Source organism: Camellia sinensis, chromosome 3, assembly GCF_055761805.1.
Source record: "Camellia sinensis isolate YWXY chromosome 3, ASM5576180v1, whole genome shotgun sequence".
Taxonomy (NCBI): Eukaryota; Viridiplantae; Streptophyta; class Magnoliopsida; order Ericales; family Theaceae; genus Camellia; species Camellia sinensis.
Window position 1 is genome coordinate 65,386,207 of NC_138963.1, and position 18,792 is coordinate 65,404,998.

General features: G+C 35.8%; 1 protein-coding gene across 1 annotated transcript in view; it reads right to left on the reverse strand.

The window, feature by feature from the left end:
• Positions 1 to 2,187: 2,187 nt before the first annotated feature.
• Positions 2,188 to 18,792, reverse strand: part of LOC114273897 (topless-related protein 4-like) — a 28,328-nt gene continuing 11,723 nt past the window's right edge. Inside the window, exons 2-7 of the mRNA XM_082918099.1 lie at positions 3,697 to 3,770; positions 3,496 to 3,591; positions 3,324 to 3,419; positions 2,824 to 2,951; positions 2,507 to 2,741; positions 2,188 to 2,387 (exon numbers count right to left, since the gene is read on the reverse strand). Of these exons, the coding sequence (XP_082774225.1) occupies positions 2,382 to 2,387; positions 2,507 to 2,741; positions 2,824 to 2,951; positions 3,324 to 3,419; positions 3,496 to 3,591; positions 3,697 to 3,770 (635 nt within the window). The 3' untranslated portion in view covers positions 2,188 to 2,381. The remainder of the gene's footprint in view (positions 2,388 to 2,506; positions 2,742 to 2,823; positions 2,952 to 3,323; positions 3,420 to 3,495; positions 3,592 to 3,696; positions 3,771 to 18,792) is intronic.

An 18,792-nucleotide genomic window follows, 5' to 3' on the forward strand; every position in this document is an offset into this window, starting at 1 on the left:
ATGTTTAAAAAAATTTAAAAATATAAAAAAGAGTGAGAAATGACAAGTGGTGGCAAGTGGCAGAGGAAGACGGTGGTGAAAAGTGGTGACGGTGGGTGGTGGGTAGCGGGTGGTGGTGGGTGGTGGCGAGTGGGTGGTAGTGGTAGTGGTAGTGGGTGGGTGCGTGACAGTGGCGGGTGGTAGCGAGTGGGGTGGTGGCGGCGGGTGGTGGGTGGTGGTGGCAGATGGGTGGCGGATGGTGGGTGGTGGTGGGGTGGTGGCGAGTGGGTGGTGGTGGCGGGTAGGTGTTGGGTGGTGGTGGTGGGTGGGTGGGTGACGGTGGCGTGTGGTAGCGAGTGGGTGGCGGTGGTGGTGCTGGTAGCGGGTGGTAGTGACAAGTGGGTGGTGGGTGGTGGGTGGTGGGTGGTAACGAGTGGGTGGTAGCGAGTGGGTGGTGGTGGTGGTGGCGGGTGGTGGTGGTAGGTGGGTGGCGGATGGCTAATGGCGGGTGGTGATGGGTGGTGGCGAGTAGGTGGCAGGTGGTGGTGGTGGCGGGTGGGTGGGTGACGGTGACGGGTAGTGGGTGGTGGTGGTACACTACAACATATAAGACTTTTGGCGACCAATTATTTTGGTCCCTAAAACTATTATTTTGGTCTCTAAATAGTTTTTGTGACAAAATTAATTCCGTCACTAAAACAGTCACTAAAAGTGCGTCTAGGAAAGTCTTTAGCGACAAATTTTTGAAAATGTCACTAAAAATGACAATTAGCGACCAATTTTATATTGTCACAAAATGTTTAATTTTACAAGACTAAACATTTAGTCGCTAATACTTCATCAGAAAATGTCCCAATTTGGTCGCAAAAAACAAAATAATGACATTTTTAACGACAATGATATTTGGTCGCTAAAAGACATAACTTTCTCTACAACATATTTTCGTCGCTAAAAATCAAAATTAAAATTTTGTAATCATTTAATCTCATAGCTTAAAATGCACAAAATTAAATGTCATCAAATCATATTAAAAAAAAATTGACATTCACATATCAAACGCACTCTATTCCCAAACCATAATGAGTATATAGAAAGTAAAATTTTACAAAAATTAAAACTGAAAGCTTCCAAATTCAAATCAAAGTAGTAACAATTTAAATGAAGAATAGCAATAGTTTCTTCAAAGAGAATCTCTAAAAAAACATTTTCTCAACATCAATATCAGGCTTTATATCAGACAGCCTTGGCACAAGAGGCTTCAAGCTGTACTTAGGTGTGACACCCTTTGGACATCCCTGCAATCCAAAATTCAAAAAGAAAAATCAAATAATAAGAATCAACAAGTCCAAGCTCCTTTCCATCCTTGTCTCGCTGTCAAAACCTTTATAGTTAGTATCCTATGGAGTACATACATCACCAAATAAAAGAAATAAAAAAAGTACCATGTAGACCCTATGATTTAAAGGTCAGTTATTTACCTCATCGTATTGCACCTTTCTAAATGCCTTTGAGCCAGCTGTATGGAGGACTTTAAGCTCAAACCGATTTTCCTTGTTTTTCTGACATTTCTCCTGCATGAAGTGTAAAAATATATTCAAAAGAAATCAAGTCCATATGCCCAAATGCTTAGTAATAGCAGCAGCTATATGCCTATCCAACTTTTGTGACATTGTTATTAGGAAACGTGTTCTTTGTGTTTTGTTCATAGATTTAGGTAGAAATTTAAAAAGAGACAGAAAAAAAGTAAGTGAAATATTACTACATTTCACACCATTTCCCTTCCCCTTTCCAAATGCCTATCCAACTCCATCCACCAAATACAACCTAAATAACAATAAACTTTGAATAAGGAGAAAACCCAAACTTATCTGCCATACAAAAATGAATAAATATTAAGCATCTCTCATGTGATGACATGACATCAGTGGTAGTACTAGTACCCCATGTCTTTTGTTAAGAAGCTTTTTTCTTAATTACTTTTCCACATTCACCTAGTACTACAAGTTTAATCAACATTAGAAAGAGAAAAAACTGGAAATGATATACTGTGTGTGTGTGTGTGTGTGTGTGTGTGTGTGTGTTGGGGGTTGAAGGCAGAGGCATATCACATGCAACACAAAGAAGAAAAAACTGGAAATGATATACGGAATTTGCTTTTGTAACATACAGTTATAGGCATATAAACCAATACAACAAAAAAAAAAAGTCATGAAGAACAAAATAAATAAATACCGCAGCTCGATCAGAATTGTTAGGATCCTCCAAAATGGAATCTGCAGCCTTTTTGGCATCATTTAGGAAAGCCTTCAGCAGTGGAACAGGGGGGAACTTGCCCTCAAGACCAACTTCGAAAGTAAAGTGGACCGCATCAACCTGCTGTCCCCTGTTGATTAATTCTTCAATCATATCTATACATAAGCACTCCAATTCAATCATAAATCCTCCAGTATTCACCTCTAGTTTTATCATTACCGGTAATCCAGAAAGATGGGAAGCAAATCTAAAAGAGATGCAATTTGATTATTACCGGTAATCCACCCTCTGCATCAGTAGTTGTCAAGAGGTTAACATTATCCATGTCCCAAAATTTGATTACAAACTCGTCACCAGCAGCCAGAAATCTGTTTTTTGTTGTATCAAATTGCACAACCCCAACAGACCGCTTCCCAAGACCATGATATGTCTGCTTGACAGCTCCTTCACTTTCATTCCATTCTACAATGTATGATTCTCCTTCCTTGCTAGTCCCACATGAGAACAACCTACAGAGTTTTCAACATGATCAGAAAAGATGCAAATGAAGCATAGATCCTCTTGTGAATTAACAGCCTATCCTATATATACCTTGTCCCATCAGCACTGTAAGCCATTGTTATGCAAGAATGTCCTGGGGCATCATAATCAACTCTTGAACCCAAATTATTATACAACCATGCCTTAATCTTCCCATCAATACCCGTCGAAAAGATGAACTGATAGAGAAAAAGAAAGATCCTTAATTATAAGAAACAAATTGGAAAGGTCTAACGACCGCGTAGAACACCACTCATAAAGTGAGGATTTGAGTGTGACATTCCTCATATTTTTAGATAGATAACAGATGTTACAGAACAAATTGGAATAGCATTGTAAAATAGTTCAAACATGCAAGAAAGTTTCTAATTCCAAAACATTTGAAACGAAGTAATAATTCATTAATATAAAAAATGAATACGGGTTATTCTGAATTAGAAAAAGAAAAAAGAACTAAGGAGTTCTAACTTTGAACTCTTTGGGTAGCCCTTTTTTCGGTCGAGGTCCCTTGTACGGAAAGTCACAAAGTAAGCCTTGAACAAAAAGGATACCTGAATGTTTTCCTTAGTATGTGGGCACACAGAATAAACAGGTAACTGATGACCCTCAAAAGTATACTGCTTAGAACCAGTGGCAACATCCCAGACCTGCAGACATGAGATTTTATGATTGCAGTCCACAGTTTCACCATTCCATGAAAGAAAATACCCAATAAACCCAAACCTTAATAGTCTTGTCCTCCCCACAAGTTATAACGCATAGTTGTTTGTTTGGGTGAGAGAAAGCAAACTCGCTAACATTACCAGTATGAGCATCAATCTGTCAAAACCATGAAGGCAACCAAGTCGTCATTCTTCCTTTATTGACAGAAAAAGACACGAAATATACACAAGGCATACAAGGTCCGCCAATCACAAAGTATACCTCCAAGTGATTCCGTATATCTTCACCACCATGATACGTATATAGGTGCACAATATGCTTGGAGTATGCGACACCTGGAACAGAGGATGAAACAATCAAAACAGAATATCTTAAACCCAACATATTTCTTAACAATTCCATCCCTTTTGTCCTTATCTTTTCTTGAAAGAAAACACAGCTTACATGCAGAAAGAAAACACAGTTTACATGCAGAAACAAAACTACATTTAATGTCAGGATAACTATAAATGTTGAAATTTACATATTCTTTCATGTTCAACATCCAGTAAAATGAGGTGATTTTTACTCCTTTTGTGGGTTTTTCTTATTTCTCAAACCCTGCATATGATTATTCTGAGCAAGTTTCTTTTTTCTTTCCCCCTTTACTTTATTAATCTCTTCTGTCCCTGAGTTTTCTTCAAACTTTATCTACTAATTTGTCCTCTCATGTGATTAAGGCTTGTTTCCCTCTGTCATGCATTAGATGCATGTGTTATGATTTATGGTGTGTTAATATCTATGGTCCAAAGTTCTTTAGTGCCTAATATACCTTTGGTAGAGCCGTTAAACTACAGAAACATCAAGCAAATGCATGCATGTTTATACTAAACTCTTGCTTATTATTTGTGGCCCAATATGCATTGTCCAATTACAAATGACTGTTCACTTTTTTGCTGAATTCAAGAAAGCATTAATCCCAATTCATTCTATCTAGACTTTTGAAAATAATTTAATTCTTAGGAGAGATGAATTAGTGCAATTGAGTATAGTAGATTTCTTTTTTCTACTTAATTCTCCTTTGTTGTAGTATGATCAAAAAATTCTTCTCAAAAAAAAAAAAAAAAAAAAAAAAAAAAAAAAAAAAACTTCTGGACTCCTTTAGAATTCATTAAAGTTGATGACAATTGTAGAACTTGTTCTTCTTTGTTTATTTTCTGCCATTGTTTTCATTATTCAGCTTCTATATGTAACATCATAGCATCTTTCTCCACAATTCATTGACAGTCACATATTATAGCAAGAATCTTCACCACCAAAATCAAAAGCACAAATCTAGTATACATATGCATGTACAACAATATATATATATATATATATATATGAAATCAAGTACCTATATAGCTCTGAATGAATACAGAATTTCAAATTCAAGCAATTTGAATGAATATAGAGGAGTATATATATAGATATGTACATGTATATATGATGTGTCTGTGCAGAGAGAAAGAGATTGAAAACATACCAAATCGCTATTTACCTTCGGATTGAAGCCAAAGAACTCAGATCGATTCAGAAATGAGGTGAAGATCGATTCTGATACGAGACGGCACAAAGATCGATTCGGATTGAAGCTGAAGATCGATTGAGTCCTAGCTGAGATCGATCGAAGCTGAAGATCAATTGATTGAGTCGATTGATCAATCGAAGCTCAAGATCGATTGATTGAGTCCTAGACAGAGGAAATAGCTGAGATTGATTGAGCCCTAACTGAGACCGATTGTAGTGAAGGAAGGAATCCAGCTTAAGAATGCACGTATTTGACAACTGAAGGAGGGATCAATTGAGTGAAGCGCGTATTTGACGACCTTTAGCAACCAAATTAATTCGTCTCTAGCTTTTGCCTACCTCACATACGAGGTCAACTGATCAAATCAACATAAACTTTAACTTTTTTGGTCCCTAAAAGTCTTCAAATAATTTTTTTTGGGCTATCATAAAAGAATATACGGTGTTTGTATAATTTTTTCTTCAAATTTATTTTGGTCTCTAAATGATGGTTTTTAGAGACTAAATTCAGTTGGTCTCTAAATATTAGTCCCTAAATCACTAATTTCTTGTAGCGGTAGGTGGTGGTGGTGGCAGGTGGATGGCGAGTAGGTGGTGGGTGATGGTGGTGGTGGTGGGTGGTGGTGGTGGCAGGTGGGTGGTGGGTGATGGTGGTGGTGGTGGTGGTGATGGGTGGTGGTGGTTGTGGCGGGTGGGTGGCAGGTGGCTGGTGGTGGTGAGTGGTTAGTGGTGGCAAGTGGGTGGCGAGTAGGTGGTGAGTGATGGTGGTGGTGGTGGTGGTAGTGGTGGTGGTGGTGGCGGCGGGTGGGTGCCAGGTGGCTGGTGGTGGTGGTGGGTGGATGGTGGTGGCAGGTAGGTGGTGAGGCAAGTGGATGGCGAGTAGGTGGTGGGTGATGGTGGTGGTGGTGGTGGTGGTGGTAGTGGGTGGGTGGCTGGTGGTGGTGGGTGGCTGGTGGTGGCTGGTGGTGACAGATGGCTGGTGAGTGGTGGTGGTGGGTTGGTGACGGGCGGTGGATGGTAGTGGCGGATGGCGGGTGGCGGGTGGATGGCAGGTGGGTGGTGGTTGGTAGTGGTAGTGGTAGTGGTGGTGGTGGCGGAGAAGAGTGGGTGGTGGTGGCGAGTGGGTGGCAGGTGGCTGGTGGGTGGCTGGTGGTGGCGGGTGGTGACTGGTGGTGGCAGGTGGGTGGTGGTGGTAAGTGGTGGTGGGGGTGGTGGTAAGTGGTGGTGGGGGAAGACGGTGGCAGAAAATGGTGGCGAATGGCAGCTAGTGTTGGGTGGTAAAAAAAGAAAAAACTCAAAACGAAAACACATTTTTTGAGTTTATATTTTTTGGCCAAATTTATAAACTGAAACCACTGATTTATAAATCGAAAATTTACCAAACAAGTTTTTTTTTGAGTTTTTTAAATTTTTGTAAATATAAACTGAAAACGTAAATATTACCAAACGACACCTTATTGTTTGAAAAATTCTTCCGACATGTGAACAAATAACATGATCTGCATGCTTGTATATATATGTATGAATATATGAATATTTGATTAGAATATTATATATAATGTATATAATATAAATGGAATATAGAAACCTATCCGTGTGGATAATTAGACTTTTGATTAAGTTTACATTATATTAATTATATCATGTTACATGTATGCATATTGACATGTGCAAAGGCATACATGACCTATCATTTCCATTAGCTTTCTTTTTCTTGTTTTTTTAGTGCAAATTTGACTAAATCAAGAAAGCTTAAAAGTGCTCAAATTTTCAAGATTGTAGATTTTCCTTCCACGTGGTTTCAGCCGACGCCTCGAGAAACACCTGTCTCCCTTGACGGAAAGAATTTTTAATATAAATAGAAGTGTTTTGTGTGAAGAAAAATTAAGAATTTAAATAGAAAAAAAAATTGTGTTTTGAAATTGTGATTGCATTTTTCATTCTGCTCTTTTACTTTTTGATCTAAATATTATCTTTATTTTTACATTTTCATATCTACCCTTTGTGAGAAAATTATTATAAAAGAGGGTTGAAATACCTCTTATCTTTATTCATTAATTTATGAAAGAATTTTGTAAGAGTCAGACATATATTGTTGAGTGAGGCTCAATCGATAGGGCTGAGTAAGAAATCTGTGAAAATCCCTAATCCGATCTAATCCAGTCCAATCCAGTAGGTTTGGATTGGTTTTTAAATTCGTGGTTCGGTTCCGGATTGAAAAATTAAAAATCTGTAGTCCACGGATTGGTTCCGGATTGAACTCCACGGTTCCGGATTGGAACCGATCCGGACTGTATACAAATAGCCTATATTTATATTATACATCATCCCATATAGTATCTTCTCTTATTCTATATAAAACCCAAAACCGCATAGTATCTTCTTTTATTACTTTTGTTTGTTCCTTTATAGTTTTAATTTATAATGGTTTAAACACTTATAGTGAAACCAGTTTTTTTACAATTATTTAAATTTTAGAACAGTATGTCGCTATTATAGAAAGACATGTTGTTATTGTGAAACTAATATGATGCTATGTTTATATTTTTATGAAATTAAAATATTATATATATATATATATATTTGTTATTTAATTATGTGAATCCGTAGTCCTAAACCGATTCAATCCGTGTTTAAATGGATTGGTTCGGATGGGTTCCACGATTTAAATGGATTAGATTGGGTCCAATTTTTCAGAAACTGTAGATAACGGATTGGTGCTAGTTAATCTGAACCAATCCGGACCATGCTCACCCCTATCAATAGATAAGAGTAAGATCTGTAAAATCCCAAGTTTGGTGAAACTTTGGTGGTATATTGATTCATTTTGATAGTGAATAAATTCTCAAGGAAGATTCTTGAGAAGTGTATGTAGGTCCGACGTGCTGAACCACTATAAATCCCTATGTTTGATTTTCTCTCCTTATCTCTCTTACTTTTATATTGATAATTATTACTCTAGTTTTTATTTATTAAAATTTAAATATTTCGATTATTATTTTTAATATTGTAAAATTATTGTTTAATAACCCAATTCACTTCCCTCTTGAGTTGCTTACCTGAGATAACAAATTATAAATTTAAAAAAAAATAATAATAATTAAAAGGAAAAGAGAAAAATGAAAAATGTGAATGAAATATAATTGAATTATGTTTAAGTTTATCTTATTTAGCTTTTGAACCATTCTCAAATGAGTTTTAATTTAATTGAATATGAATCGAACTCAAATAATTTAATTTTTACATAGCTCACACCAACTTCTTTTTCACAATGCACAACTCGTTGATAGTTGTAGTAATAACATGGAGTTATGTTTGTAGTTCTCTGTCCTCGTCCTCGTTCTCGTTCTCGTTCCTGTCCCCTACTTTGATAGGGTAAGGACAGAACAATACATGAGTTGGAAAGTGTCAAGATAATTTTTTACTTTTAAAATGAGATGGTATTAATGAGAAAGAAATGTTATAGCATATGACATAACTAATATTGATAACAAATGAGGGCTAAAAAGATTAAAAATGAGAGATCAAATAAGAAATATATTAATATTTTGAGGTATTTAACAAATTATGTTATATAAAGATATATATTTTTATAAGTTATTTATTTAATATAATTATGGCAAGAACGGGAAAAATGAGATGGGAAAACAAATACCGCACCCTCGCCAATTTTTTTTATCAGGGCTTGAACCAGTACGAATTGGAGCAGAGGATATGGTGTGGGACAAATTGCCATTATTATTTGTATCTATAAGAATTTGTTTTTCCAATTTAGACCCAAATTTTACATAATTTGTTTTGATCCCAAATTTTTTGGGCCTTTTAATTTATATAAAGAGGGATTTGGGCCTCAATAAGTTAGATTCGGTCATATTTTTTTAATTTTTTTATAGATATTATAGGGCTTTGAATAGTCTGAAGGCCTTATTTTTGTTGAAAAATTAGGGCCCAATAGCTGCCTCTGTGGCATGCTGCAAAGCCTGGCCTGAGTAAAAGGGGCACCAATCCAAGTAACTTGGGCTGAAAACGAGTTAGGCGAAGTCGAGTCAAGTTTTAATATATTTAAATTTATTTATTAAAATTTTAACGACTTTGAATTTGAATTCAATAAAAATTTAATGATCTGAGTTTGAGCCTAAGTAGTTTAGAGTGGACTCGAGTTTGAATCTGTTTACAAATTTTAACAAGTCAAAAAAATTATAAATTTATACTTGCGAATAAAACTAAAATTACAATTAAAAATTTGATTATACAATTATATATATAATACATATAAACATACTAAAAGAAAAAAGAAAAGTCAATATCTTACAAAAATAATATCTACCACCACTATTATATAAATGTATTATCTATAGTTAGCTATTATTTATACATAAATAAATTTAGCTATTATTTACATTATTTAAATATATAAATAACATATGTATCCTATTTTCTTTTATACATATTTTTACATTATTTAAGATATAAATAATATAATTATTCTATTATTTAAATAAATGTTAAACGAGTCAAATTTTAGTATATTTGAGCTTGTTTATTAAGATTTTAATAAGTTTGAACTCAATAAAAATTTAACGAATTGAGTTTAAGCGAATCCTTATTGAGTCGAGTTCAAGCCTGTTTACGAATGATTCTATTCAATTGTAGCCCTACAAGTAACCAACCTAAATCTAGGTAAATTATGAACAGTCGTATGTAATGGACTTAAATATTTATAAGTCAGATATACATATATATATATATATATATATATATTTAATTTAAAATGAGAAAGATATATGTTTTTAATGTAACAATAACTCTAATTTTTTTTTTTTTTCAATACTCTTTAAGTATATTGATAGATAAATAAAAGAGTAAAATTTTAGGTAAAAAAAAAATCTAATTAATAAGACTGACACCTAAATTCCCCATAGTTTTAGCCACACCACAGCTTACTCAGACTAAAATTAGCCAAACATTCAGTATCACACTATATCCAACCTTAAATTGCTCGTCTCCTACTTTATTCATCTTAAATATATTATCAATGATTGAATTACAATTCTATTGAATTGGATTCAATTAATTACTTTGTAACTTTAAAATTTCCATTGAGTTGTAGTCTATTACTTTTTTTATTTTGACAAAAACTAATCATATAATTGGACTTTTTTACATGAATACAAGACTCACAAAAAGATGAGAGTAATTTTACTTTTTCTTCTTTTTTTTTTTTTTTGAACAGAGGAAATAAGGCAAACAAAGAAGCAAAGCAAAAAGCAACAAGCAGAAACTAAGCAGCCCCAACCAAGGCAGCTAAGGCAGCATGGGGGTTTGAAATCCAATCGAGAGGAAGACACTTCCATGGAGGAAAGCTTGTGCCACCCAATGAGTTACTCTGTTAGCTGACTTGGACTCCAAAGGAGCGATAGCCTTCCAAGAGATGTCATACTTTTAATGTCCTCAAAAATCGCCCCATACTCCCATGATGGAACCGTCTCCGAAATGCTAAGGGAAATTACAGTTTTGGTATCCCCTACTATCATTTGAAAGGTTGCTTGCGAGAGCAAACTGGCAGGCCCACCTACAAGCCAGAGCGTCACCCTGAAAAGAAGAGGAGATACACGTTGCCTTGGCAAAACTATCCAAAATCTGCCCTGATGTGTCAAAACCACCGCAATAGATGCCTTGTTCGAACCTTTTTTTCAGCAACATAACAGTTAATTTTGAACTTCCCTGGACCTCGAGGATCACAAATCCACATTAGATTGGTCCCTAGCATGAATTTGGGGTTTTACACCTCCTTGATGAATGAGAGGGAATAAAAATAATCATATGAATTATGTGAGTCCTAATATTGCCATGTAGCGGAATTATGAGTTATCACGTATATTACACTTGTCAAACACTACATTAGTATTTTATGTTATGCAAAATTCATTGAAAGATGAACGATATAAAGGTCCTAAACAACCGGAGATTGTTTAGGATAGGATTTTTAAAACATTTAAACTACTTGCTAGGCAAGTCACTAATATTATAAATAGGCCGCACTCCGTGAGTTAAGGTATTCTGTTTTATGTATTTAATTTGTGCATTAAATATTTTTATAATATTGGAGGATTAACTTGGACGTCGAAGGACTCCCGACCGTTCAACGGCTGAGGGAGTTCTCTATCTTGTAGATGACAATCACATGAAGATTCTGATTATCTATTTTTTAGATTTCTTCATCATCAAGTTTATAAAAAAAAATTATGTCTGTATAATTGACGCCGTATATGAGAATCAACTTATCTCAACGAAATAAATTAATGAACAAGCACATCAATAAGATAAGATATCCTTTTGATAATTATTAATTTCATTCGCTTGAGTTTTCTGATCAAAGATTTTTCAATGATTGTCATGTATGATGGTGCCATATATAGATTTATGTATATAAACCCATGACGTGAATATCTGAATAAACTATTATTGATAATTTCAAAAACGTGTTACCTCTGTACATTGTGACACCACAGTTTAATTGGTCTAACAAAATTCACGACTAGTAGCTCGGTCAATGGAATTCTCAACCAGTCATATCTTTTATTATGAGTGCTTCTCGGCACAAGCTTTTATGTGAGATGATTTGACCGAGCAACAACAAAAGAACATACTGATAGAGCATCATTGTTGTAGCCGAGCAGCCCACACGATATTATTTCAATCATCGAGCTACTACTTCGATCTCAGAAGACTTTTTTGCATGGTTATTTGCATGCCCAACAGACTAATTATATTGGAAGGCCCTCTGCATCCCGATATCGCCGCCGAAACTAAGACTCTATCTAGTCAACACAGTTTCATCTATTTGGGGCTTGGACCCATGCAAATACACACCAACCTTGGAGCTTTAACTTACAAGCTATTAAGAGGCATTCATGAATTTTTGGCCGAAAAAAGTTAGAATGTCTCACGGTCATGTCGTTCAGCCTCTACATTCTCTCGCTAGAGCATTGCCGCAACACATTGGAGCAATCAATGGCTGCTTCAGAAAACTAGAACAATAGCCACTACAAGAAAAAGTACTATTGGCGACTAAAAATTCACATTTCGTCGTTGAAAGTATAGTATTTGGTGACTAAAAATGCATTAGTAGCCAAAGTAAAGATTTTTGGCGACTAAAAAAATTTAGTAGCCAAAAGTATAGGTTTTGGCGACTAAAAATCTGTTTGGTCGCCGATATATGGCTTTTAGCGACTAAAAAATTTTAATAGCCAAAAGTGAGGCATTCGGCGACTAAAAATCTGTTTGGTCGCCAAAAGCGAGGCTTTTAACGACTAAAAAAATTTTAGTAGCCAAAAAGTAAGGCCCTTTGGTGACTTAAAAAAAAAGGGTAAATTACATTTACCTCCCCTCAGGTTTCTGACAAATACAGGGACCTCCCCCGTGGTTTGAATAATTACAGTAACCTCCCTTACTTTACCTGACAATGTCAAGATTCCCCCAAACCGTGACTGCCGTTAAAAGATCTAACAGATAATGCTGATGTCACTCATTATAAATTATGAAATGTCAAAAATGCCCTCACTACCTTCTAATTCATCTAAGTTCCACAGCTTCATTACCTTCTAATTTACCTTCAACTCCAGCAGCAGCATTACAACAACCCATTCACCATTACAACACCTCCCACAAAATCAGAAATATACATAAAGGAATATATATATATATATATGTAAGATATTTATATATACATACATATATTTATGTATACATATATATGTGTGTGTGTGTTTGTGAGAGATATATATTAATTCAATTCTCTGCTTTTTTTTTTATTTTTTCATTCAAACAAACATATATATATATACATATTTGATGTATATATATATATATATTTGATTCAATTCTCTGTTGTTGTTTTTTTTTTTATTTATTATTCAATCAAACATATATATATATAAATACATAAAGGTATATATATGTAAGATATTTATGTATATATAGGTGTGTGATAAATATATGTTTGATATATATATATTGATTCAACTCTTCCCTTTTTTTTTTTTAATTCTCTGTTTTTTTTTTTTTATTCAATCAAACACACACACACACATACACACACACACACACACATATATATATGTATATATATATATTACATAAATGACTAAACCCACCACACAAATCTGTTAAACAACTTACCCCCTTTCTCTCCTCATCTTTCTCCTACTCCTCTTCTTTTTCTTTTTTCTGATCCCAATCCATATTACAACCAACTGCCACAAACCCAAATTGTGACCCAACAATGTTTCCATCACTGCTTCTATCACTGCCCACCACCACTCTCAAAACCATAGATCTAGGATTAGGGTTTTGAAAGAAGAAGAAGAAGAGGAGAGAGAGAAGAAAAGTGGGCAACGAACGGCGGAGGAGAGGGAGTGGAGGAAGGAGAATGAGGAAAAGCGGAGGTGGAGGATAGAAAATGACAGACGACGGCAAGGAGAAGAGAAGGAAGATGCCCCAATGGCGCCGGCGAGGAGGAGCTTTTCTCTCTCGTTTTGATCTGACGAGAGAGAACAAAAACGAAAAACAAATTAAAAAAAAAAAGTTGAATATGGTGAAGAGATAGTTAACAATCAAGGGTATTTTTGTCTTTTCGCGCTTAAATAAAAGGGTAATATGGTCATTTTGTATAGGAAAGTAACGTTGTTTGTGCAAAATTGACGGTTTGGGGGAATCTTGACATTGTCAGGTAAAGTAGGGGAGGTTACTGTAATTATTCAAACTACAGGGGAGGTTCCTGTATTTGTCAGAAACCTGAGGGGAGGTAAATGTAATTTACCCAAAAAAAAATAGTAGCCAAAAGTGAAGCATTCGGCGACTAAAAACATGTTTAGTAGCCGAAAGTGACGCTTTTTGGCGACTAAAAAGAAGTTTAGCCGCCAAAAGTGGTAATTTTAGCGCGGGAAATTTTTTTTTACGACTAAAAAATAATTAGTAGCCAAAAATATAGAATTGGCGACTAAAATTATGTTTAGTCGCCAAAAGTGGTGTCCTTTTTTTTTTCCTACTAAATAATTTATTTTTACATAAATTATGTTCAATAAAAAATAATTATGTTTATATATATACTTTTATGTTTAATACAGGTCTAAGTACTATATAAATAATATATGTTGCATATATAATCATATGATGTTGTGGAGGCGTAGTGGAAAGAGTGTGTTGTATAAAGTTTATGGTGTGGGAGGTTGATGGTTCAAATCTCCACAAGAGTAGGGTGTAAATTTTATTTTTTTTCGGAATGAGCTTTTGGCGACTAAATCTGTTTGGTCGCCGATTCCTTGAGTATTGGTGACTAAAACATTTGTCAATAAATGTATAATTTAAAAAAATATAATTGACTATTGGCAACTAAAAATTTAGTCGCCAAATGTATAATTTAAAAAATATAATTGACTATTGGCGACCAAAGTTTTAGTCCCTAAAGACTTGCTTTTTGGCGACTAAAAGTTTTTTAGTCGCCAATACCTTTCCCGACCGTTTTCCAGCGACCAAACCGGCGACTAAAAAATTTAGTCAGAGAAACTTAAAAATCGACTTTTGGCGACTAAAAATCGACTTTTGGGGACTAAAAATTTAGTCGCCAAATGTGTTTTTTCTTGTAGTGAGCTGACCACTAGGCATATTTCTCCAACTGAGCTAGATGATAACAACTAACCATGCAAACCATTGATTGCACAGCAACCGCAAGACCACTGCTAAACGACAAATTCAATTAAGAACCGCAATGAAAAATGAAGTTTCGTGCGAGCCTGACAAAGTGGAGCTCGGCAATGCTGTAGACTAATCGATTACAAAAATCATTTTCATCGAGTTCAATTGGTTTGTGTGGGTTGAGCTTGAAGACATTGGTCGGAAACCCACTTCTCATGACTTACAAATTTACCACAAAGAAATCAAAGGCTCCTCAATTATGAGAATTATATTCAGTTATATGTTATTAACAGTGGCATTTTGTGTGGGGTTCGTGGATGGTAATTAAGTGATCCATATAATGCAGCCACGTAGTGGAGTTGATTACCTAGCAATCTTTTAACTGGTAGAGTAAGAAACTTTACCGTGATTATAGAACACTAAAATTTGAGGGTTGAGGAGTAGATAAGCTAGAATATGTCTCAATAAATTATTTTGATCAAATATGCTGAGATAGAGTCCGTACTTTATGGATCACATGAAGATGAATTACGCCATCTCTTGGTTAAATTTTATCTCCTCGCCAAGCTGATTTTGCTCGGAGGACTAAATTGGTGGATTGTCCAACTTTGGAATTCATTGTCGAGTTGATTTTGCTTGCCAAGAAAGAAGTTGGCAGTTTGTCCAACTTTGTCCAACTTTGAGATTCCTTGTTAAGCTATTTTTGCTTGTCAAGAAGGAAGTTAGTGGTTTGTTTAACTCTGGAATTCCTTACTGAGCTGATTTTGCTCACCAAGAAGTAAGTTGCCAAGTTGATTTGCTCGCTAATTTAAATTCATTGCCAAGGTAATTTTGCTTGCTAAGAAGAAAGTTAGTGTTTGTCCAACTTTGGGATTTCTTACCGAGTTAATTTTGCTTGCCAACTTTGGAATTCTTTACTGAGCTGATTTTGCTTGTTAAGTAGTTGGTGGTTTTTCAACTTTAGGATTCCTCACCGAGCTGATTCTGTTCGCCAAGAAGTATGTTGCCGAGCTGATTTTACTCGCTAACTTTGAAATTCATTGCCAAGCCAATTTTGCTCGCTAAGAAAGAAGTTGGTGGTTTGTCCAACTTTGAGATTCCTTGCCAAGCTAATTTTCCTCGACAAGAAGTAAGTTGCTGAGTTTATTTTGCTCGCCAAAAAAAAAAAGTTGGTGGTTTGTCCAATTTTGGGATTCTTTGTCAAGCTGATTTTCTTATTGCTAAGAAGAAAGTTGGTGATTTGTCCAACTTTGAAATTCCTTACTAAACTGATTTTGCTCCACAAAAAGTTAGTTGCCGAGCTGATTTTGCTTGCCAACTTTGAAATTCTTTGTCGAGTTGATTTTTCTCAACAAGAAGTAAGTTGTTGAGCCGATTTTACTCGCCAAGAAGGAAGTTACTCGCCAAGAAGGAAGTTAGTGGTTTGTCCAACTTTGGAATTTCTTGCTGAGCTAATTTTGCTCGACAAAAAGTAAGTTGTCGAGTTGGTTTTGCTCACCAACATTGGGATTCCTTACTGAGCTAATTTTGCTCGTCAAGAAGAAGTTAGTAGTTTGTCCAACTTTGAGATTCCTTATTAAGTTGATTTTGCTTGCCAAGAAAAAAGCCCTAGCCAAGTAGTATTATACAGTTTTTTTTATTAGACCAACAAAAGAAAGCTTTTACTCTTTCACCGGGATTAAAGAGAATGACAGCTTGGGGGTAATTAAAAGGGAATAAAAATAACGACAAGAATTTTTTGGATCCCGAAATTGCCACGTGGCAGAATTATGAGTTATCACGTGTATGACAGTTGTCAAACACTACATTAGTGTTTTATGTTATGCAAAACTCATCAACAGATGAAATATTATTGATATAGAAGTTCTAAACAACCGGAGATTGTTTGGGATATTATAAATAGGCAAGTCATTGATATTATAAATAGGCAATACCCCATGGGTTGAAGTACATTGTTTTATGTATTTAATTTGTCCATTAAATATTATTATAATATAAGAGGACTAACTTGGGTGTCGAAAGACCTCTGGCCATTCAACGACTAGGGGAGTTGTAGATGGCGGTTACGTGGAGGTTCTAATCATCTTTTTCATTGAATTTTTTCATTATCAAGTATGTAATTTTTTTTTTATGTCCATATAATGAACAACAACATTATCAAATTCTGCCACAGCCACTCGAACTCGATGTCAAGCTAATGAGGGCTCCACGGGATGATGATTAAAAACAAAATCATTATGTTCCTTCCAAATAAACCATCCAATCCATGCCACCTTGCCAAGACAAGCAACACGTTCTTTATCATTTTTAAAGTGATCTATTAAATCATTATAAGACCATTTCACAACCGAATGAATTACACCACACTCAACTTTATAGTTTAAATCACTTTCAAACCAGACAGCTCTAACCCATCCACACTAAAGATAATGTGTTCCACTGACTTTGATTCAATTTGACAAATTGGGCATAAATCTGAGTGAGCACACTTTCTATGAAACAAGTTCTTCGATGCTAACAAACTTTTCCATACCCTCTATCAGAAGTGGCGAATCTTCGGAGGCACTTTGAGAGTCCAAAGCAGTTTTCAAAATTTGCTCGGAAGACAGAAAGAGCTAGATAGCCTCTGAACCAGCGCGTCTTGCATGTGAGACATGGCAACATGATACCGAGACCTAACTGAATATTCCCCTTTGACTCGAAATGCCAAATCAAAGTATTGCCTTTAGGAACTAATGAGATAGGGATTGAATTAATCACTTGGACTTCAAATTCGGATACCAAATTTCTGAGCACTTCAACCTTCCAGCTCTTGGTTGTGGAATCTATCACATCCTTTACCCTCTCTACCATGGATCCAAATGGTTTTGGATGTGAGAAAGTTGTGTTCGATTTATTAATTATTTTTTGTGTTTCAAGACTTTTTTTTTTTTTATTGAGAATCGCAAAACACTTAATCAGAATAGGTGAGTGAGAGGGTAATTTGTACTGACCTAAATTCCATGTGGGCCTTTGACTGTGCAACCGAGTTAACATGAAATGGGCATTGAGCCAAGCTGAATGAACTTGTCCTATCGGCCGAGATAAGTCCACACATCGAACATAGACAAGGCAAAGGATCTCGATCGAGCTAAGTATGCATAGTGGAGAGTGACCAAGCTAAGATGACGAGGGCGACTCTTGACTGAACTGAGAATCTTAGTCAAGGCGAAGAGTGCAAAGTCTGTTCGAGCAATGAGTAAACAATGCTTAACTGAGAAGAGCACAACGGACTGTGCTTGTAGAATTCTTCGAGAGCCAACTGGCCAAAGCTAGCTTGGACATGAAGCGGCCTAGGGCTTAACAGGTTGAAATTAGCTCAGTCGAAGGTAGCTAGGCGGCCGTATACTACGTCGCCCAATTGGAGTGCGAAGAGGAAAACTCGTCAATAATACGTGTCAATACCGTTTGGCCTTTTGTTGATGTTGTTTGGCAATATTGACATATACACGCGTAAGGAATGGAGAGGATAGCACTGCCACGCGTCCAGCGAAGGATAACAAAGGTAGTGCGTGCACAATCTGGAGTTGCATGGCCAGCCTAGATAAGGAGGCGCGAACAGACTCTGAGGGGGTAAGCAAACTTTAACGACTCTCTCTCTCTCTCTCTCTCTCTCTCTCTCTCTCTCTCTCTCTACAGTGCTTTGCATTCTCCCTTCTTCTCTAAGAAAGCTAACTTGGTCGTCGGAGGGGTTTTTCAACAAAACCATCTACTGGGTAGCTCACCCTTGTTTTGTTCTTAGTTAATCAGAGTCCATTCGAAAATGAGACGAGCTTGGTAGCAAGGCTTACGTAAGACGACGAATATTTCTCCCTCATACAGTGAAATATGAAAAACATAAATATTAATATAATGCAAGATTTATGTCGTTTACTCTAAAATGAAGTTTATGTCCGTAATTGCTGCAGTATCTAAAGGTGATGATAATAATAATAATTAAAGAAAACTACAAAACCCTCCCAACTAGTCGTTTTCAAAATTGACTTTCTAATAATTTTTTATAATTTTTTACGAAAAGACGTATAAAAAATTGGAGAGAAAAATTTTGTAGTGACTTTTTAACTTTTAAACTAA